General features: G+C 40.5%; 2 protein-coding genes across 13 annotated transcripts in view; both read left to right on the top strand.

Moving 5' to 3' along the window:
• slmapa (sarcolemma associated protein a) overlaps positions 1 to 12,133 on the top strand; it is a 78,815-nt gene extending 66,682 nt beyond the window's left edge. For 7 of the 9 annotated variants that reach the window (XM_042225821.1, XM_042225819.1, XM_042225816.1 and 4 more), the window contains 3 exons: positions 415 to 586; positions 1,419 to 1,553; positions 9,744 to 12,133. In XM_042225821.1, the coding sequence (XP_042081755.1) occupies positions 415 to 586; positions 1,419 to 1,553; positions 9,744 to 9,839 (403 nt within the window). In that variant the 3' untranslated portion in view covers positions 9,840 to 12,133. Of the gene's footprint in view, positions 1 to 414; positions 587 to 1,418; positions 1,554 to 3,273; positions 3,362 to 9,743 lie in introns of all 9 variants that reach the window. The other 2 variants (XM_042225820.1, XM_042225815.1) reach the window with 1 other exon arrangement.
• Positions 12,134 to 15,536: 3,403 nt separating this feature from the next.
• The window catches only part of LOC102301082 (filamin-B), a 64,865-nt gene continuing 56,888 nt past the window's right edge, over positions 15,537 to 23,513 (top strand). For all 4 annotated transcript variants that reach the window (XM_014338923.2, XM_014338922.2, XM_014338921.2 and 1 more), the window contains exon 1: positions 15,537 to 15,999. In XM_014338923.2, the coding sequence (XP_014194409.1) occupies positions 15,708 to 15,999 (292 nt within the window). In that variant the 5' untranslated portion in view covers positions 15,537 to 15,707. The remainder of the gene's footprint in view (positions 16,000 to 23,513) is intronic.

Raw genomic sequence — 23,513 nt, 5'->3', positions numbered from 1 at the left:
TCTGGACAGAGTACAAAGTAATCTCTCTCAGTATTCCTACAGAGGTGCACTTTTTTACTACCATTGGATCTACATGATACTAATAAAATCACAGCTTTAATTGTGACCACAGAAGCCCCGCAAAGGGTGTTCAAATCATTTGTCTATAAGACACAGCCAATTATGGGGAAAAAAAGCTGGTCTAAATAGAGAGAAGCTAAAACAGCTTGTTTCAGACCGGATAAATTGAGGGCCTGCGCCAAGGCAAGTATAAATGACTCCAGAGTACAGTAAAAAAAAAAAAAAAGGAGCCTGAAATGAGTCTCATAAGTCTTCAATAAGGTCACAGCATCGCAAATCCTTAGAGTTTCTAACATTGTTGAGAAACGTAGTGGAGTGATTACTGAGTCGAGGTGTGATTTGGTGTGTTTGCAGCACCAGGGAGAAGAGTCTGGTCCTCAGCAGCAGTCTGGAGTCTCTGGAGAAGAGGGAGGAGGTTTTGCAGGACAAACTGGGTTCTCTGGAGAATCAGCACCTGCAGGACGCGAGCAGGCTAAAGAGCCAGCTGGACCAGGCCCAGGCCCACACACACACACTGCAGAAAGAGGTACGCACACAGAATGGGATTTAAGAAAAATAAAAATAAAACACAGAAAACGCCAGGTGAGAAACAACAAAACAAATGGAAGAGATGAAAAATAAAAGTTGGAAATGGATCAATGAGTCTTTTTGATAAATCCAGAGAGACTTAAGTCAGCATGAGTGAAGGTGGTTGAGCATATTCCTAAGGCAGATGTGAATAAAGAGAGGAAACCACACTGGGGTTCTCAGAGAAATAAAATGTACCAAAATCTCCACAGTGGGGGAAATGCATACAAGCAGCAGCCTGAATGAATTTTTGAGCTCCTTTATTTAAACCCCCCAAAAAGGGTTCAGCTAAAAATAACTTTTAGATAGACAAACAGCTACACAAGCAAGCTGCAGTCAGTATCTGTTCAGTGGAGCACATCAAGTGACATTAATTGACAAGTTGGTGATTTATTGATTATATGTTTGCTTTGGGTAATTGAAAGTTGTAAAAAATGAGGGAAAAACATAAATCTCGGCATTACCAAAATGCATTAGCAAAATGATAATAACTCAGCAGGCCAATAGTGTTTGTCAGATAGTTGTATAAAAAGTCCAGTGTTTGTCGACTGAGTTATTGGTAACAGCAGCTAGTGAGCTTTTGTAAATGTGGCACTTGGTGGATTCTCCATCAGTTTTAAAGGGGCCTGTTATTCTTTTCTGGCAGTTTTTTTTCTTCTATCCTTGGATCTGTATGATGTCACAAGGAGAAAGGGATATCCCAAAGAGGTTAACTTTACCTGGAAGTGAACCCTTTATGTAAATGGACATAGAAATGACAGTGGCGTGTGTGTGTGTGTGTCTGTCTGCAGTATGAAGACACACAGTCCCAGCTATCTGATCTCCGTCAGCGTTATGAGAGAACAGAGCAGGAGAAGCTGAACATCCACCAGGAGCTGGAGCAGTGCAGGAGCAGCCTCAAGCTGCTGCAGGACAAGTCCAGCTCTGTGAGTGCCCACACGATAAAAAACACAGACTTGTGCTTGGACTGTTTTTTTGTAATCTATGTTTGCTCAGCTTTAAGTTTTACCATAATTTATTTTTGCTTTAAGGTTGCTTTTTATGCAGGTGAAGCTGCATTTTTATCCTGACCTGTGAGAAATGTCACACAGCGTTAGTGTTGTCTAATGGCCAATAACATCTTTGTTGAAAGTAGAAATGCTCATAATGCCAAATAATAACTGGTGAGGTAACAAAATAACATTTAAATTGTGATTTTTAAATGAATTCATGCAGCTCTGTGAACACATTCAAAGCAGTTGTGTTTTTTTGTTTTGTTTTTTTAAACTGACTCCTCTTGCCAAGGTGACATGTGACCTCACCGTCTCTCCTGGTTTATATCCTGTTCTGATAAATAAGCTGATGGATAAAAACTCTTGGAAACATTAATCACAAAATCAGTGAGGCGGAGCAGCCTACTCTATACCCCCACCCCCCTTCTTTTCTTCCTCTCCTCCTCCCTCAGCTCTTAAAACACGATATATCTAAAGGCCAATTTCTCTTCAATTTTGCCTCTTTAGTTTTTTTGGTAATAATAATGTTGCAATATCTGAGATCTGGGAACACGAAGGCCACACTAGAAAGTCTCATTGTTTCTGTTTTTTTATTTTATGTATTTTTTGATACAAAGTCTACAATTGATATCTATTATAAAAAAATAAAAAAAATAAATCCACCATTGCTGTATGTTAAGTGAACTGATTCTCTCCTGTCCCACTTTTCTTTCATGGCCTTCTCCAATTCTCATTATCCTCACAGTGCATCGTCTTTGGGCGTTGCATGGACTAAACTGCTAGTGGTCTGTAGCTGATACAGTGTGGATAATGGAATGCGACGATTGGTTTGGAAGGTCTTCCACTACTTTTTGCTGGACCTTGCCATCCTAAATTAGGTTAACTATTGATCTAATGATGCTTATAAACTGGGTTGTAACATAATTGGGGGCCTGTCCAAGACCAGTTTAATTCTTTTGTGGAGACTAAAATGCAGGATGAGTGAAGTTTCATTTGAGATATCTCCAGATAGAAACCATTTTTTATTCAACTAGGCAGATTAAAACAAAACTCCAGATTTGATTTATTTATTTGGAAGGAAAGATGAATGGCACTGATGTGAGCTAAAAGTGTTTTTGGAAATGTCCATCAGGGTTACAAAAGATTTTCTAGACAAAAGTATTTGTAGCTCATTTCACTGTGTTCCCAGATCTCATTAACCACTGTTTGCATTAATTAGCACTGATAGCAATGGAGCAAATAAGAACCTGATTATAAAAAAAACTAGAGTTACCCTCTCTTCACTCAGTGCATTTCTGTTAGGCTTCTTTGTATGAACCGGTGTCCGTCGTGCTGTAAAGATCAGATTGAAACCAGCTGACAGACGGCAGCTGGAGGAGATCTGTTCCTGCTGCAGAAAAGTGTTGCTGTTTTAAAAGAGCCTGGTGACGGATGGCTGCTCCTCCGTGGTGATTGTGAATGTGGCTGCTGAATGTGTAGAAATGTTGGTGCTGCTTTGTAGAAAACGGCTGATTGGATACAAACCCAAACCCCCTCTCTCCCTTTCTTCCCTCCCCCCTCGCTGTAGCTGCTCCATCCTCCATGTTGGTTTTGGTTGATTTGCTGGCTGATTTCTTCTTATCCACTCTCCCCCTCCAACCCCTCTCCCTTTTAGCCATCCATATTGCAGCCTGTCCAAGCCATATTCATGGGCCTTGTCCTGGCTCTGCTCTACTGGTGTTTCGGCCAGTTGTGGTAGAAAGGTACACACCGACATGACATCAGTCTATCTCTCTGCCGTCCTGTCTGTCTGTCTGTCTCTGATGCGTCTATCTGTTTGTCATCACTGGAAGGTGTCAGAGGCGAAAGGGTCGTTCTGATCTGTGATGAATTCAGGGTCATGAGTTTCAGCTGGAAAACTGACGTGCTGAAATTGAAAAGAAATCTCCCTCTGAGCTCAACACAGGTTTCCGCCGTGAGAGCTGATTATTTTTGAAAATAAGAACTACAGGCATTGCTGTTGAAAGTGAAAACTCCTGTAAACGTGTCCAACACATAAATATATTGTTACAATTCTTTAAGTCTAATAGAGAAGCATTGCATGACTCATGATTTTCTTATACTGGGCCTTAATGCAGAACCTAAGTGTGAATCCTGCTGTTTTAGCTCCGCCCACTTTAATTCAATTGTTTTTTGTTTGGCAGCCCCTCATAAACAAAAAGTTGGAACACTTTCTGTACCTGATATGAGGCAAAATTTGTAGGTCAGTCTCTCCTTCCAAACAAGCTACCAGAAGTGCATTCCCTTTTTTTTCTCCATATGTCCACACTTTTTTTTTTAATGGTCATAAATTCAGTCACAAATTAACCTAAATAAGGAGGGAATGTAAGTGTAAGGAGCAGGTTATTACTGGCAAGCATCCAAATATTCCTAAACTACATCTTTCACCATTTGAATGCTAACAGCTCAGGATGATGATGTGTTGCGGTGCAGGGTGATGATACATAAAGGTAACCCAGCTGTTGAACTCTGAATTCTGATCACCAGATCGCTCTCTTCACCTCCTAAACTTCCATTTAAGACTAAGGATCATCTTAGCCATCATCATCATCATCATCACGGCGTCTGGTCCCTCGTCTTCTGATATGAGAACCACTAACTGCATGGCTGTCAGTCTGCCTGTTCGTCTGCCAGTCAGTCTCACTTCTGCTTCTGCTCTGCTGCAGCTAACATTAACACGCTCTTTAAAGGGATGGGCTCCCTCCACCCACAGACCCTCCATTTAAAGGGAGCCTTGTACATATGCTTCATGCTCTTCACAGCAGCGGTGTTTGACCTATCGTAGCAGGGGAAAAAACGGGTAGACAAGGCTTCTTATTGTAGACTTGACATAAAAGAGGCACCTAGCTTCCAGGTCTTTAAATACAGTATGGAAGTGCAATAAACCTGTACTCTTTCTAATGACCAGCAGGGGGAGACTCCTTTGGCTGTAAAGGGATGCCCGGGTGTCTAGAAGAAATCACCCTTCAGCTCACTTGATCTACCTCAGTAAACACATTATTAAATGGAACACCATGTTTATTTTATAAATGATGGTACAATTGGAGTCAAAAGGGTGTTATAAAACAGGGCGTGTCTACTCTGTAACTGACATGTGAGCTTGCAGTGCCCCTCAGTTTTTCCATCACACCAACCCTCACTCGACGCGTGTAGGTTCGACACAAGGTGACTCCTTAAATCTGTTCATCTGGACGTTGTGTTTTCAGAGTGAGAAATATTTTTTCACTAAATCGGGGGATTTCTTCACTCTCTGTTAACTGTAGCTTTCCCCAACCTTATAAACAGTACATTTGGATAATGACCAAAACTAGCACCACTGACTAACAACCAGCTGCGAGTTCAGTTAATTGATCAATGGCCATGAGTGCCATTCTGAATGGTACTCCAGCTGTGGTTGGAGTGGCTGCAATCACTTTTTTTAGATCACCAAAAAATGTCCTCTTTTCCCACCACTCAAACCTCAGCGTTCCTCCCTGTCCCGGATGTGCACATCCTCATTGAAAGAGTGGCCATTGGACTGTAGGTATAAATAGACTGTAGAGTCCTGGCCTGATGAAGTAGCTCTTCTGCTTAGCCAGAGGTTGTTTGGTTTTCCCGATGTATAAAATCACGACAGTCTATAGATGGTATATAGCACTTTTCCACTCTGAGCACTCAAAGCGCTTCGCACAACTTGCCTCATTCATGCAAGCACCTTTTTTTTTTATATATGTTTTTCTATGTAAGTGCTCTCTATTTAACGTTCACACACATTCATACTCTTAGCAACTTGAGGTAGTATGTTGCCCAAGGTTATTTGGAATGCAGACTATAAAAGCTAGGGATCAAACCACAACCTTCCGATTAGCAGAGGACTTAAAGCTACAGCCACCGTCTGTGTACACTATATTACTGTGTTTGTGGCGGGGGAAACACATCCTTGTGGTTGACTGATCTTTAGTGTAGTGTGTTTTGAGGTTTGAAAGCCACAGAAACGCTGTGTTTTAATGAAATGCTTCTTAGCGGTTTTGATAAGGCTGACATATAAGGAGTCATTAAAGGTTTTTACTGAAGCAATGATACTAGATTCAGTCATTATGGAAATTTACTGTTACTGGTTAGTTTAAGGTCCAGATAAGCTGATTCAACTTTACTGTAATTTTCTTACAATGATGATCGAGCATGGATTGAAACAAAGCAAAGAACTGCAGAAAAAATAGACTTTAAAAAAACAAACAAAAACAAAACATCTTTTAGATACAGTCTGTGATGGCACTGAGATCTTTAATTAAGCTGCTGCAAAATCAGGACTCACCAAGTTGGACACAGCCATTTATTTATTTATTTTATTTTGCTATTTACATGCTCAAAGTGATCTCAGAAAGGTATGTCATGTAAGATCAAAACAAATGATTTCTGAGAGAATTGAAACAAGGTATGTGGCTGTAGTGACTTTATTTTTCTGGAAAAAATGCATAAATAAATCAATCTGCCGATAATCCACCCGTCTCCAAATCCACTGACTAGATGAGAGGAATGTAAACAGCCTGGCTAAAATCGAAGGCACCGTAGGCCTCCAGGGTGTTTAGATGTGTATGATGGATGCAAATTTTGTGTCACCGCTGTACATCTATGCACACTGTACTACTTCAAAGCTTTGCCTACTTTGATAGTTTAATGATCAGGCAAGAAACCATGACCATCCTGGTAATGTCAGTCAGCAACCTAAATTGAAAATCCCAAAAAACACAGTGGAGAAAAAAAAGAATCCCAAATTATTATTTTATTTATGTATTTTTTGCATTTAAAAACAAAACAAAAAGAAATCTTTCATTTTGGTGGGAAAATGTATACAGTACAGTGGGACCGGTGATCTCTGCTCTAGTCTTTAGACTCCATTGCGTGCTAACAGCTGCACCAGGAAGCGTGCGCTTACCTGATTTTCACACAAAAAGGAGTGACGTATTATTGGCTGTGCTGCAGGAGTATGGCTCATCACAATATTACACAGATCGGTTTTTAACCTAAGCAAAGTTCAGTTGTCAAACTTATTAAAATGAATGAATTACTGTGAGGAGCAGTAACTAGAGCACGACTAGAGGAACAATAAGTTTCTGTGTTTACCAATCCAGCTGCTGTACACAGCACTGGTGTGAAACACACGTCACATGCACCTGCGGCTGTTTTCTTAAGCACGATCTGATATCCTCGTGTCGGTGTTGTTCCCACATCATCATAATAAATGTTGTCCCAGGTTCAACATTGCAAGTGACCAATCACATTGTTGTGAAATCATACTTTTGCGACTTTGGGAAAAACCGCCTTAAAAAAAATCGACTTAACTAGCAAGACACCGCCTGATCCAGCAATTTGAATTCTTTGCATTTCAGGATACGGTTCTTTGATAAACGGTAAGCATTATACATGTTGTCCTTGCAACACTGGAATTCCATAAATGAATGAATGGCTTGGCTTGCAAAAGTATGACGTCACAACAATGTGACTGGTCACTTGCAATGTTGAACCTGGGACAATATTTATTATGATGATGTGGAAACAACACTGACACGAGGATATCAGATCATCCGTTTTCTTACTGCAGCTTTACTTCATCATATATGAAAACGTGGCTGTCCCACACTGAAAGCAGCACCTGAACGCCTCCTGTGTAAACAGACTGCTGAACCGCTCACTCCTGACCGTTCATAGTCAGCAGTGTGTTAAAATTTTAAGTTAAGAAGAAGCGAAATGACAGAAATGAAGGGAAAAAAGTTAATCACAGCGTTTTAATTTTTATGTTCAGCCCAGTAATCTTAAATAAATTACAGTGATCCTCCTTTTGATTTGTCACTTTATCTCTCCCCGACTCGAAGAATTCAACAACATTTCAGTTTTATTTTAATTCAAAGAAAAGTCTGTGAGAAATGTAGATGAGCGTAATTCATCAGTGGAAACTTCTAAAGGTCGCCCTTCTGTTTATTTGCACTCTGTTCCCCTTTAAAGAGGCGTGCTCTGACCATCGCATCTTAAAGGCTAACCCTCTCCTTCCATCTGCCTCATTCACTCTCCTCTTCCTCTCCGTTAGGTTTTCGGTGCTTTATTTTAGCTTTCTTTAATTACATGTTGCTGTTCTCTCATGTTTCTTTTTGCAGGGTTTGTTTTTAATTTCATTTATTAATTTTTTTTCTTCTTCTGTGTTCTTGCATCCAGCTGCTGCTTAACTTCAGTTATTTTCATCTGTTACTGGTTTGTTTTTTTTATTGTCTCTTTTTCTGCAGCCATTCTTACTTTCTTTATTTCTGAAGCATCCATCATCACGTCCATCGTGTTTGTGTTGTGTTTGCTGCTTGTTTGTTTATTCGGGAACGTCTGACCAGTATGCCCAGTTGTTGTTTGCTTTGAGGGGAAAATGTTCTGTAACTTTTCTGTTGTTCTGCTCAGGTAACCTAATTTATTTTGCTGCTTTTTGTTTTTTTGTTGTTTTTTTTTGTTTTTTATTTAATTTTTTTTTTTTTACTTGTTTTCTCCACCTGTCCTGAAGTCCCAAAAGATGATATTGATTAAATTTGTTTCCTTTTATCGTTCATACACAAACCAGCAGAGAACTCGAGTAAAACTCGATTGTCCTTGGCAGGGATTTAAAAACTGTTTTGAATTTGAAGCAACACACACTTGGGCCTTAATTACATATTTGGTGCATAAAAGGGAAGTTGAGTTAAGCCCCTATTGGATGTAATCAATGAGGAAATTGTACTTGGGATGTTGACCTGCTTGAGTTAAAACTTTTGTTATTTCTCACCAAAAATAAAGGATGAATCCTGAAATACCTGAAGGTTATTTGGCTACTGTAAAAATTATTCGTTTTTCTAGATACCTAATAACCTGATTGTAGTTGAAAAGGCCTTTTTTTCCCCTTAGAGCTTTTCTTTGACCACAAGTTCAAAGAGCAGCATTTATAAGGACCTTGCAGTGCTGAACTGGCAGCTTTAGTCCCAACGGGCATCCCGTCTTCACATTGAGCTGCTGTCTCAAACTAGTGATGCTTCCTTTAAAAAATCTGCTGCTGTCAGAGGTCACTGTTTTAATTCAAATCTACAAAATTAGGCTGAAGGCTTCTCCCTTAAACTAGCAATGTTTTATAGTGAATATGACTTTTATTGTTTCAGATTGATTAGACAAAAGGTTCCTTTCATTTTTCACCTCTTATTTTGAAACAAACTTTACTATAAAAAGATATTTTTAATTGGTTTTAGTTTTCTTGGAACTACATGAATAAATGAGTGTACATGTTTACACTAGTTTTGATTCCACAGACTGCAAATAAAAGATGGACGCACCCATCGTGATGTCACCCATTGTTCTGTGGGCAATCCACTGATAAAATACTGAATTTGATTAGCCATATTATTCAGATCATGACATTACAAATATTCTGAAGGGGAAGAAGTTTAGCTGACCCTTTTGAGCAGCCTGGGTTTGAAGGCCGTTTGCTCTCTTCCCACTTGTGTGTCAAAAATCTTCCCTGTCCAATCAAATAAAGGCAAAAAAAAGCCAAAAATAATGTTAAAAGCTAAGAAACGGCATAAATGTATTTGAGAGGTCCAGTTCAGCCACCTGTTTCTGCGCTGTTGGTCAAAGCAGCCACAGCCTTGAAAATCTCAGCCTCAGTTATTTGAAAAATCCTGTATAGTTGTCAGAAGCAGCAAACTATCAGAGGTCAAACCTATGTTTTTGCAGCGGGCGCTATAAAAGTTACATTTTTACAGTATGTGGAGATTAATTGGAGCCAGCCTCAGGTGGACATTTTTGTCACTTACATGCAGTTTGACTGATTCATTTACGTTGTTCTCGTTAAATAACCTTTTTTTTCCCTCAATCAGATGAATTTTTGCACGAGAAAAAGAAATGAAATATCATCTTTTGGACTGAAGTGGCTTCTCTTCTTTTGTCTTTGCCTCTTCATCTTCTTTCTCCTCTTCCTTTAAAAGCTCTCCTTCCGCCTCTGTCCACTTTTACTCGTAATGTTCAAACTAACTTTATTTATTCACGTGTTTCTTTGTCTGTTTCTGTCTCGTGTGTGTTTTTTCGTTCATCTCTCTCCAACAGAGCGGCTGGAGCCCCTGGATGCCGGTCGTCGCAGTGATGGTCGCCGTGACGGCCGCCGTCCTCTACCCCAACCTCTCCAAGAGCAGCTCCACCTAGGACACAAAACACAAGCGAACACACACACGGAGCGCCGTGAGGAGAGCGTCACTGCTTTACTTGTATAAAGTCTAATTGTACATAATTGTAGAGGGATATAAAGGTTGTGGTTTCTACAGAGGACTCAGAAGCTTCTTGGATTATTTTGTTTTGGGTTTTTGTTGTTGTTGTTTTTCCTGCGGCGGGGAGTTTTGTTGTCTTTATTCTCCGCTCTCTCAGCTATGGTGGGGGGCTCCTTTTTTTTTTTTTTTCTTCCCCCCCCCTTTCCCCATTTTTTTTTTTCGTCTCTCTGCTGATTTCCAGGTAACAAAACGTTCTCCAGCAGGTGGAGCTTCCACATACACACAAAAACCTGCTTAATGCTAACCCAGCGCTTTCCAGCAGCTTCGAGCGTCACTGACAGGTAAATCTGTCTGTTTCACCTTTACCTCTGAGGACAGAGTTTCTGAAGAAGAGATGGCTTTTCTTTTACACAGCTCCACATTCAGCTTAAATTTACTTGCTAAATTCTTCAAACCAGCTCGTTGTGTTAGAGCAGATCTAGAGGAGGAGCCACTTTTTCTTCATCCCAGTTTACAGACGCCAGCTGTAATTCACCCAGGGGATGTACCCATCTTCGATTTATACTAATAAATACTTTTTGAATCTCCTTCAGGACACAAAATAACCACACTTTTCATTTTAGTTTTCTCTGATAAAATGTCCAAAACAGATGAAACAACAATTTAAGGCACTTCCTTGATAGCAGCTGTTTCCAAACAGTAACTAAAGATTAGAAGTGTAGTTAAACCACAGCGGAGGTTTATTTTAGGGCAAGGTTGTAGTACTTGAATGGGCGCGCCAGTAAAGTGGCCCACGGTGCTGCGACATCCCTCAGCTCCACCGATTGCTCCAGTTACTACAATTAAAATGATAAAAACAGAAAGTTATTTATTTAGCTGTTTCCAGCTTTTCTATCAAGGATATGTTGACAATTTGTCCAGAAGAAACATGTTTACACCACTAAAATGAACTGTGTTGTACTCCGTTGGGACCCATTCAGTCTGTCCTAAGAGCGCCCCCTGTGAAACAGATCAGGAGAGTTTGGTGCGTTCTCTGGTTTCCTGCTAACATCTCAGTTTCACTAGAGTTAGAGTAATTCGAATACTTTGGGCTTTAAGATCTGTTTTTGGTCAGATAGACGTTCGTTCAGTGACTTCAGGTGTTCTGCCTTAAATGTGAGTTCAGGTGACTGTGCATCACATCGGGCTTGAGCAGGTCTGAGTTTATAGACTCGGGGGGATCCTGGCTCTAAGAGCACAAACGAAGCACAAATGATGACGAAGTGCACCATGTCATCGTGATTAACCCGAGGCTGCTGGGAAGCTCTCGCGCTGAAGCAATTTCAGGAAGCTCTGCCCTGTTCTGCTTTCAGTCGGCCATGTTGGATGTCTAACTTGGCGTTTTCTCTGGGGTTATTTTCATTTGTTTCTTTGTTTCTGTTTGGGGAAATTCTGGGGTCTGAGTTGAAACTTGAAGCCAAATTATTGAAATAAAATCTGATTTATTTTGTGTTGGGTTTACTTTTTTCTTTCTCCATGTTGGGGGCACAGAGAAAAGGGGTCAAAGTGCCTCTGATGTAACTAACACCACACTTTGTGTATGTGTGCAGACACACACACACACACACACACACCTCCCCTGATATATATACACACACACACACTTGGTTTGACAGTCAGAGGTTGCTTTTTCCAGGGCTTTCAGCTTAATCACGGCTCTTTAAATGTATGAGAATTTCCCAGAATTCAGATTAACCGACTATACAACACCCGAAGAGCAAAGTTTAAAAGGAGGAACAAGAAAATTTGTAAAAAATGTTTAACGGGCCAAATATCAAAATCTATTCATTTTTTTAATGACACACAAGACGTCAGACCTCTGATGAAATATTTTGAGAGACATTGAATCATTTCAAAGTGTGTGTGTTGGTAGACAGGGATGTGTGTGTGTGGGTTCACAGTCTGGACTCTTGAGCAGCGTTCGTCATCGTTCGTGTACTCCGTTTTGTCTCCGTGTTTAAAAAGAACTAAAATAAGACAATGAACAAATACTCCTGATGTGTAAAGAGAAAAAACACTACAGAACAGAGAGAGAATTGTAAGATAAAATGTTATCGACTGATGTGCTACTAGACTTATTTTGTTAAAACTGTTTAGAGATATGAGAGGGAGCTATGTAGAGGATATGATGAGGATGTATTGAATATGCAGAGCGATGTTTGGATTAAAGTTGTAGCAAGCTGACCCACCAAACCTGCTTCCTGTGTCTTTATTCACAAACACTGAGAGATGAACTCATTTTGGAGCAGGAAGGACGTTACAAAGGGATTTTTACTGTAACTGCTCACAAGATTTAAAACTGCATCGTGTAGCGATGGTGTGCACTTTGTGGTTCTGAATTAAATGCAAATAAGACACTTTAAATATTAATGTTTCCAGATTCTTGAAGACTGTTGTGTTAAAGAAAACATAATTCTCTTTAATCAATTTTTACTAGATTAAAACACTGCAAGAAGAAAGGTAAAGATCAGTATGAAGGCCTTCATTTCTGAAAAATCTCTAGATTGGAGCATTATATTAAACTGATTTGTGAATTTGAATGATTTTGTAGTGCACAAACAACTCCCAAGTACAAGAAAATGTTTATAAAATATGTAGTTTGATCGATACAGGATTAATGAAGTGGCTTTTTTTAAGGGAAACTAATGTTAGAGTAAAGTTTTAAAGACAAAATTATCTCAAAGTTGTTAAAGTTGCTTTATCCTTAAGAAAAATCTTGAAATATCAGCACCTAAAATCCAAACGTGTGCTGCTACAAACCCATAATTTATTATTTTTACTTTTGTTTCATTAAAGTTACAGAATTGCAGTCAAGTATCTCTGGTTGAATCTTCAGAGAAAAAGAATAAACATCATATCATAGTCATGTTTTCTTTTTGTTTGTTTATGTGTGTTATTATATACAGCTTTTCTATGACGACAACCAAGAAAGATGCCTAAAAATAAATTATTGGTTGATGTATATATGTTTTCACGTGCTATATGTTCATGTTCCTCTGTGTATGGTTGTTTATCAGGGTGATGAAAACTCAGAGCAAAAACGTAAAATAACAATATTTTGTCCTCTTGAAAGTGAACACATCACATAATTCCCATGTTCAGACCCCCCCCCCCCCCTTTTTTTATTTTATTTTAGGTATTAAGATGTTTGAAATGAAAATTAAAGTTCTGCGATCAGATGTAATTTTTTTTTCACTCTTCTTTGTGTTTCCATAAAATCCTAAAACCCTATAATGAGGTGTGATATGAGGACCAGGATGCATGAGACAACAGCTGGCCGCAAAAGAAATGATAAACTTTATTGGTGGAAACAGAAGTCCAAAAGGGCACAATGGGCCAAAGCCAGCACTGCAAGCAGATAACACATGGAAAATAACCATTGGTACAACAAAAGGACCTGAAAAAGCAAGAGCTGATGCAGTTTATACTGTACACAGAAGACCAACTGACCCAAGAGGACAGAATCAGAGAGGAGCAGCCAATCACAGAGGAGGAAAAGGGGCAGGAAGTAAAAACAGGAGGAGACACTAACCTTCAAAGTAAGCCAGGACATTACTGAAAGATAACACTAGGGAAACTAGAATAATACAGAAATCAAGACAAGAACTGAAACCTATCAGTAGAACAACTGTAAAGTCAAAACAGGAACAAAAAGAACCAAAAAACAAAACACTTGAAAACCCTGGAACTATGGCACGCCAACTCCTTATAAGAAAAATAAATCACTTTATTTTTGCTCTGCAGAAGAAATCATCCATCTGATAAAATCCAAACATCATGTTCTGAGCTGTAAGCCTTCCTCCGTGGGTGGAACCTGCTCACACCAACATTTATGGACACTTTTCTAAGAAGTCTCTTGATTTTGTGTTTTGCTACTTGGAGCACCTCAAACCGAGTGCAGTTTACTTCTCTCCCAGGTTTCTCCATATCAAGAGAAGCCTGAGATCTTTCCAGAACAATCTTCATCTAAAAAACACTGCAGGTCAAGTGAGTTTGAGGTGAACTGTCCCTTTAAGGCAGAGTGAGCTGTAGGTGATGTAATGCAGACATGAAATAATGAAGAGAAGCAAAGGTTGCACAATTAGACAACACAGGTCTGGACTTGCATATGAGTGTGTGTGTTTGATATAAGCTGAATGTCGTCACACAACAAACACGCATCAATCATCTATCCGGAGCATGATGTCACCTTTTATGAGATGGTTTCAACATGCAGACAGAATAAAAAGTACTCATATTTCTGTCTGTCTGATTCTGAGTCAGAAGAAAAGAAAAGTAAGACACGATTTCATTCAGGTAAAACTTAAAATACTGGGACATGGGCAGAGGGAGTGTTTCATGACAATAAGCTTCTTATAAAGTGGGGGAGGCCAAACGGTCACTGGACACATGTGGTCACATCTGGTGCTAATAAAGTGGATCATCAATCAGCATCACATGGGATAATCACTGCAGTATTTACAGAGCACAGACAAGGGCGTGTAGATGTGCTTCAAAGCAGAGATAAGTCAAAAAGAAATAAATGTGGAAAAAACAGCTGGGAAATTCTCAGAGTCTAAAGGAGCTTAAACCAACTGAAATCAGTGTTTTTATAAACTTACCCCAAAGTCATAAACTTAGATAAATCTTAGTCTTAGCTTTATGGCTTTCAGACACAGACTGTAAATAAAAGATGGACGTAGCAGCAGTGACATCACTTATCTGTTAGTGAAGTCCTGCTATGAAGCCTCTGTCCGAGGGTTTTCATCATAAATAGCTTAGCCTTTTGAAATGAAGACCTGACGAACGAGGATTGGTACTAACTATTAAACCAGTGAACGCTGCATCCTTATTGGCTGATCAGAGTACTCTCCATCCTCCTGTTTCACTCTCATAAAGAATGATATACACAAAGCATTGTGTAGTACTCAGTAATAGTAGCGCCTGAGCTACTATAAAAAAATGAAGGGCAGTTTCCACAAAGGAAATAACCAGTGGAATTGCCCTCTGCTGGACAGAGTTCAGGTGTAAGGCACTTACACTCACTAGCAATAAACTGAAGGAATAAGCAGGACCAAACCCTCTGCTCTCCACTCCAAAAAAATATTTAATATGCTGGAAATCTTCTTTGCTACAATTTCTCCACAATGAACAAATAAATGGGAAATGCTTTGAGTGTTATGAAGGTCCATCCTCTCACATGTAACCCTGCCAGACCACAGTAATAAAAAGGTAAGAGGGCTTAAAAATGCTGGAAAAAATAAAGCCTCGAATTTCAACCCACCCAAATGGATGTGTGAGGGCCTGAAACTCAAATGAATGAAGGTTTATGCAAAATAAATAACTAAATTTATAGAATGTGAGGTGAAACTCATTGACACAAAGGTTATTGACATAATTTCATAGAAGAAATATGAAATTATGTTTTTACATGTATTTATATTCAAACCATGCGAATCTATAACTACTCTGTGTGTAGTGTCTGCATCTGTGTCCAAGGTGCGGAAAATAAATAGACTTTAATGGACTTCAATGCCGTTGGGAGGCGGTAAAACGTCGCTGACGGTGACCAGCAACTCAGACAAACGCGAAGAAGAAGAAGAAGCTGATTAATCCGAGCAGCACCTGAACGCAGCGGCATTAGTGCGGAGAAAGTTCAGACCGAGCTGCAGCAGCTCCGAGGAAACAACGCGGCAACACAGCAGGCTTACCGGTTAACTTTCTGTAATTTCTAACCCATCTCCGTGCCAGAAGCCTTACACACAGTCAGCGAGGAAACTTCTCAAAGATGCCGGCCACAGAGAAGGACCTGGCGGAGGACGCTCCGTGGAAGAAGATCCAGCAGAACACCTTTACCCGCTGGATCAACGAGCACCTGAAGTGCGTCAACAAGCGGATCGTGGATCTGCAGCTGGACCTGGGCGACGGCTTGAGGCTCATCGCCCTGCTGGAGGTCCTCAGTCACAAGAAGATGTACAGAAAGTACCACCCGAGGCCCACCTTCAGGCAGATGAAGCTGGAAAACGTGTCGGTGGCTCTTGAGTTCCTGGAAAAGGAGAACATAAAGCTTGTGTCCATAGGTGAGTACCGGGGTCCATTCATTCATCTGGAAGCTTCCTCCTCAGCTGTGCGCCTCCGACAAAACTTTGTAACATAATAAAAGAGTCCGCACACGACAGGGATACTGGAATATCCAATATTTCTTCTCCGAGTAAAGTTTTCATCCAGTTTTCACTCACTATTCCAGGTTTAAAGCCTCATCGCCCCGTCTTCTGTCCTGGAATGCACGGGCTACCATTTAAAATTCAGGCATTTTATATCTTTGGCTTTTCTATGCGAGAAAAAACGTCGCACCTGACTGCAAATGCAGATTTTTGATAATTTTGGACACACTCTCCAATTCGGCAGAGATTTTTAACCCAGATAGCACAAATATTCTCTGTAAATTATCAGATTTGTAAGTTTCACGGCGCCGCTATTGCCCGCTTGGTAGCGTTTCGTTAGCAAGGTGAGGCATTGGGGAACTTGAGTCTCTTAAAAGCTGATAAAGTTCACCATTATGCACTCAAAGTAAGCCTGAAGCGAAAGGTAGAAGAAACGTTATTGCTTAAATTATCCGAAATTTAATAAATTCACATTCCCGGTGGCTTCTGTACGTGTAGAGCAGTGTACGACAAGAACTCCTTGCAAAACGTCATCGATAAATGATCTTTTTAATAATGTCGCGCGTTTATCTGCGATATTAAAGTAATGTTGAATCGATTTAATACAACCTTTAGAACTAGCGGATGTCCTTCTTTAATTCGGCGTAAACTCATCAAAAATACTTGGACTGCTTTTTAAATTTAGGTTATTTTTATTTATTTTAACGTTTAAATCTGGGTCGTGTGAGAGTCGTAGAAACGTGGGTGTAAACTTGGCCTTGGCATTCAGGGTAATTTCTGATTAAGTGAATGGGTTTTTTTTTTTTTGTTTTTTTTTCTGTCAACAGCAGGGTTAAGTGACAGATTTCTGAATTGAGTTTGGCGTGTTGTGGGTGCAGAGTGTGTTTTTAATGAGCAGTCTCCCACAGAGGTGAGGACACACCTGTGTTAATGAGGCCGACCTCGTGGAGAACTCAAGTCTCCTCAAATATTTCACCCTCAGACTCAAAGAAATCAAAGTCAGAGCTGAATGATGTTCAAGAGCTCTTTCCCCCCCCTTCCCAGTTTTTTTTGATCTGCTTTGCAGTCATTCTGCTTCGTGTTCTTTACAAGCTGCTCTTTGCTGGGTGACTAACCACACCACACCTGAATTTAATTTCCATTGTTTGTAGTTTACGTCCCTTTTGTAAATAGTAGATTTTTGTTCCCTTAAGGTAATGTTTTAGAGGGTTAATCATCACTAATGAAATTGATGAGTCAGTGGGGAGGAAATGGATATAGATAGATATAGAGGAGAAAATAAATTTAATTTTTTTGCGCTAAAAAATGCCATGCAGATTTCTGGTTTCAGATTTGAATATCTGGATTTTGGTTATTGGTGGGACTTTGGTAAAACTTTGATCATAGCATCTGAGAGAAATGGATTAAATAATTCGATCTGTGGGTTTTTGTTCTCCCCTTTTCACTCGTCATGAGTAATCTGGACAAAAAAAAATTGTGTTCTTTTAAAAAGAGGGATTTTATTGATGTTTCACTGACTAATGCTTTTCCTTCAGACTGAGAAGTGACCCAGTGATCTAGGAAGTTGGGGGGGGAATCCCCTCTGCTTCCCTTTTAGCTTGTTTTGCACATCTCATCTCAGTGCTTGGCGATTCACTGCAAATCTAAATGCTCTAAATAATTAGATTAATCAGCATAAACTTGATGAAGCAAGAGTACCTGTCCCTGAAAGTTTGGAAAAACAAAAGCTCGTTACTCCCAGGACACCTTTTTGTTCTTGTACCTGAGTTTTCATTTATGAAATGAATGAAAATGAGTTAAACTCATGGTCTCTGGATCCTCTGTGCATATGGATGGTTATTTCTGCTCTCTGAGACATTTTAAGGTGTTTGGTGTCAGGTAGAGAGCTGCTTAATTGGCTCTCTGCTCATGTTTTTTGAGGGTGCTGAGCTGTTTTGGTGTTCATACTGGTGTAAATGGTGGACAAAATAACAGAAGAATCTCTCAAATTTTTCATAGAGGTGTATTTTCTTTATATATTTTTTTCCCCATGAGTTTTAGCTCCCTCAGTTTGGCTTTCACACATTCATAACAGAAAACCTACATTTAAAACAAACTGGAGGCATCATGTATGAAAGTTGGACCTTCTACCAGCTGTTATGGGAATTGTAGTCAAACTGGTCAAAGATTTTTCTTTTTTACTCCTGTGTTTAAAAAAAAATCTCAACATTTAAAATGTGAGATTTTAATCCCAAACAAACTGAAAGAAGAATTTAGTCATCTGCACCAACGCTGGTGTTTTCAAATTTCCATCCCAGCAGTGCCGAGTAAAGCGGCGGCTGCCGTTTGATTTTCACTAAATGCGTTTGCACTTTGTGCACTGGCTTCACTCCTGTCCTCCGAGGTTGGTGCCCATCCTTGGTCTGTGTCAACGAGCTGATTCACAGCCTGAGTCAGTGTCATCTCTGAGGCAAAATGATCTCATCTCCTCCCTGTGGTTACCTGTTGGCAGGACCAGGTGTGTGTGCTTTGTGATGTGACGAGTAGTCTGGGTTCTTGTTTCCCAGACGGTGAGTTTTGGTCTTTTCATTGGAGCTGCGTTCAGTCCAGCACGACATCCTGTTCAAGAATCGTTCAGTTAAACAAAACACAAAACGTGACACCAAGTCGAGTCAGTGCCAGTATTTCATTGTACTTGTACAATGACAGTAGAGGGCTATTCTAGCCTTTTCTATTTTTATAAGTGTCATACTTTAAAGGCTGAAAAGGGCATAACAGACAAAAGTCACTAATATTTAAACAAATAATAATAATAATAACAAAAACACAGAAAAATAAGAGTCCTTGACAAACTGACTAAATGTTTATCTGCCGTTTTCACCTGAAGGTCACCTGCCTGTTCAGCTCTTATGAATAGCATCTTTTTGTAAGAGGGGGGGGGGGATCACGTTGATCCAGCTAGAGATGAATGCACTCTGTTTTTAATAACAACAGTGAGTCAGGCTTTGGTGATATTTCTGAGATGTAAGAAAGCCGTTTTCGTAATAAAATCAAAGTGCAGTTTGAGTCTAAAATAACTCAATGACCTGCCGCTGCTGAGATTAAACGAGTGGTTAACTTTAGACGAGCAGATTGTGTCCAGAACGTCTCTCAGAAGCCTGAATGTGTCGCGTTTCCACAGCTGAGCTGCGTACAGCCTGCTTTCGAGTTCATTTGAGACCAGAGCAGCTTTTATACCTAATCAGACGTCTCCATCTGAACTCTGGTTGAAGAGGGAGGGAGACACCTAAAAAACTAACCACGCCGAGTGAGCTGAGGTCGGAGTGCGTTCAGCTACGTAACGCTGTGGTGGACGGTTGGTTTTTCCACACTTGAAAGGAAATGACTGCCTGACTGGGTGGGACGTGCACACAGTTGGGCAGAGCTGGTCCTGTTTCAGCTTTCAGACATGAAGCAGAAGACTGTGATTACCTCCTTTTGTGAAGAAAAAGGCAAATATTCAGTGCCTGCTGACAGTGACTTTATGTAACCTATAGTGTGTTCATTATAACAAACTCTTGTTTAAGTAGTAGTTGATTATTGGTGAGAGAGAGAGCTGAAGGAAGATCAGCTCTCTTCTATCAAAGATCTTGAGTGATGGGAACCATCGGCCTGCCTTACGGGTTTAGGTTTGAGGAAGTGTTTTGAATACAAAAGGGTTAGCTGATGGCTAAAATTGGTCGAAAAATTTGTTCCAAAACAGAAGTTGTTGAACTCTGTGTGTTCAAGAATATTTCTCCGTTATGGTTGTAACAGAAAGGTTTCAAACTGCTGATCTCTCATTCTGACATCCATCTCTTATCCTGATGTGATGTCATGAGTTCATGTGATCATGTTGCTTTAATGGCCCTCGTAAACCTGCAGATACAGAGTAGGACATCAGAGGCCTGCACGATGAAGCAGGATTTGAGGGCTCAGCGAGTGAACTTCAGGTTTAATCCTGAATTTTCAGGTTTAAAAATGCGGTTCATTCATATTGGGGGGGAAATTTGTGCTGCAGACTTCACCTGCTCCACCGCATGTTATGTTCAGAATAGGAAGAGAGATCAGCAGGTACGGCTACCTACTGAGCAGTCACATGGTTTCCTCTTTCAGGTGAACGTGCTCATAACTACATTGATAAACCCTGAGCTGGCTTATCGGTTATTCCAATTAACCTGATCGATGTTGGAATAAGTGAAGCCAGATAAGGAGAAAGGAATGATGTACTTTCAGCACGTCTCTGGTTCAAACCTGTTTTCATTTTTCTTCATGGGGTAAAAGGAGCCTGTTAGCTGTGGAGAGTTCATAATCACCAGGTGGATTTAACATTAGATTAGCTTTTTAAATGAACGCTTAAACGGCACGTTGACTCTGGTTTTGTGGAAGTGAAGCATGTCCAGATCTCAGACAGGCCATTTGGAGCTGATCCAAAACCACCTTCTTGCACGTCTGGTTGTTCATTTATGCGCAGCGCTCCAGCTGCTTTCACTTTTTATTGTTCAGCTGCAGTCTGAAGGGCGTGCCATCTGTGGCACAGGTAGTACTGGCTTGTTTTAAAAGTCGTGTTTCGCAACACATGTAACATCTCACAAATGTTTGCATGTCAGTGCAATACTCGGTAGTCTGAGTTCACTGTGACGCATTTTACAGAAAGTCCACACGACATCGGAGTGTGAAAATGTGCTCAGGTCCCACCTGGACGTCTAAGAGGCTCCGGTGTGTTTTCACAGGTGCCGACAGTTTGTCAGATACCTCACCTCCATGACAGGTGGAGCATATGAGCCAAGTAGGAAGGGGTGAGGGAGTGCAGGCGATTTGGCCTTCCGTCCACACTGAGACGGCGTTTTTGGTCAAGGAAAACTGAGCTTTTTGAAAACGCTCTCCAAAGCAGATACATTTGAAAACATTGTTTTCACGTCACAGTGTGGACCACGAACCTGGAGCCTTTTCGAAGACGATGACGTATTTTAGTTATGTGTTGCAGTCATGTGACCAATTAAACTAAGATTACGCAGAGCGTTTTTAGACGAAAACGCCATTTTCAAATTTATCCGGATTAGTGTAGACATAGCCTTAAACTCATCACCCTCTCACCTGCACACTTTCACTCCATTTATGTGTTTGCGTTAAGGGTCTGCACCTGAGACCACGCCACAAAAGTGCAGCGCATGTTTTGCGTCTCGTGTGGAGGAAACTCTTAAATAAAACAAAAATAGAGCACGAAGTTTCACCAAAAACCTATCTGTTAAGATTAAAAATGTCTTATTGACAGATTAGGGAAGAGTTTACTGGTCCTAACCTATAAATGTCAAAAAGGAAAGCTGAAAAGTCACCACAAAGTGACTTGTCACCCATCATTAAGGCGACCCCCCCCACCCTTTAGCCTTAATGATGGGTTTTCACAGTCAGTATATATCAGTAGTTTTTTGTTTTTCAAAGGGAAGCTGCACTGCAGCAATGACTCTCTTTAACTTCTGGTGCGCAGACAGTCATTTTGTTACATGAGCAGGCTGAAATATGCCAGAAACCACTGGGTTTTTGAAAAGGTTGCTCCCACTCTGCTTTCAAAGGGTTAAAACTCAGTCGGTGAGCAGCTGGTTAGGGTTTGGTTGAAGGAGAAACTACAGATTCGGTGCAAGCTTCAGGGACACGATAATTTCCCACCACAAAAAATAAGCGGTGAGCTGAATAAAACTGAATTTCCTCCAATGGCGGTGTGACTTACTGCATACTGGAAGCTCGTTTCCGTCACAGAGGCGAGGCCATCTCAAAGCTCGTAGCTCATATCACGACCCAGCCCCATAGTTAGGAAACCCTTCAGCAACCAGAAGTGTGACTCCACACGGAGTTGCTCATCAGACTGGGAGGGTGGAGAAGACAGACTGGCATGTGGCCAAAGTGATGTAACTCCACATCCTTTTCAGCTCTGTTAATGTATTGCTGTGGTGTGGGGACCCCTGAAGAAGGCCCCTGGCTTTTGTCTCTAATGCACACTAAAAATTACCAGTGTGTGCGACCTCTTCAGAGCTTGAATGCACTTAGTTTAATTTTAAGTTTTGGTTCAGGGACAGCTGACGCTGTGCTTTCAGGCTCTCTTCTGCCTCTCCTCGAGCTCCAGGCAGATCAGAATCAGAATACTTTATTGATCCCTGGGGGAAATTATTTTTTGTTACAGTGCTCCATTATAAACCAACATTAAGACAAGACAGACAATACACTAAGAATAGTACAATATATACATATATATACATAAGTCACTCATAAATAAATAGCTGGAAAAGAAACATGTGTAGTTGTAGCAGCAAACAGTGTGTTAAGTGGATGCGTTGTACAGAGATCAATAGTTCCTTAGTCGACTGCTTTCAGTGACTGCCGGGGTTCAGGGCGTCGGTCATGTTTAAACACCAAATGTCACAGTGGTAGCAATAAAGCACATCGATTACACCACAGCTGCTTGGTTTTGTATGCTTACATAGATTCTCACCGCAATCTTAAATTTTCTGTCTTTTATTTAATTTGCCAAAGAAATTTCCTTTATCATAAAATCAGAATTGGAGTGACTTGAATCTTATTTACGACCTGGGTAAACACTTTCCTGATTAGTTTATTGTCTGAATAGCTGGTTTCAAGTCTCACTGACAGCATGGTGATGTTGATTCAGTAAATATTGCCTCCTCATTAGTGCTTGAAGAGGATAAAGCAGGGTATGATTTTTAGAACAGGCCTATCAGTTTTCAAGCAGTGTCACAGAGAAGGTGTTTGTAAGCAGGAGGATGGAGTCACACAAGTTACCTGGACTTTGAACTGAGCGCTCACGAGCTTAGACGTTAAAGTCATTTGATTGTGGTGTAGTTTGTTTTGTTTTTTTTCTTAACCTCTGGCGATTGGAAGCTCGTACACTGGCGTCAGTTTGAAGATGTAGTTATTTCCTACAGAGCTAATGTCACACCAACGATGCTAAATTTGGGTTGGCTGACCAAAAAAGACGAAGGGGAAAAAAAGCACTACTTTGTACAGCAGCGGGTTTCCTCCTCAGCTGGCAGCAGAGCAGCAAACACAGGAACACCCACCGGTTTCCTGGCGTATATTGTCTTTGTGCCTCTGCCTCCATCCTCTGCATCTCAGCTTCCACTTAATTCAGCTATGCATCGTGGCCTTTAATTAGATATGCCTGACAATCAAAGTGAAATCACTCATATTTAACTCCTAATAGTTTACGGAATAACTATTAAGCTTCGTTAGGCAGTGCAACCGCAGTGAAACCCTACAATCCTACCGGATCCGGGCTTAAAAGCGGAGGCAATGGAGCTTTTTCAGTGGTTGCTCCTAATCTTAGGAGCAACTCACCTTTTCACATATAAGCTGCCCAGGCCCTCAACGCTCTTAAAAACTTATGTGGATAATAAAAGCCAGTATATGCTGCTCAGCAA

The sequence above is a fragment of the Haplochromis burtoni genome, unplaced genomic scaffold (assembly GCF_018398535.1).
Source record: "Haplochromis burtoni strain Fernald_Lab_line unplaced genomic scaffold, NCSU_Asbu1 Contig_183, whole genome shotgun sequence".
In the NCBI taxonomy this organism is placed as follows: Eukaryota; Metazoa; Chordata; class Actinopteri; order Cichliformes; family Cichlidae; genus Haplochromis; species Haplochromis burtoni.
The sequence above is the reverse complement of the archived record's forward strand: the minus strand, read 5'-3'. Positions and strand labels throughout refer to the sequence as shown.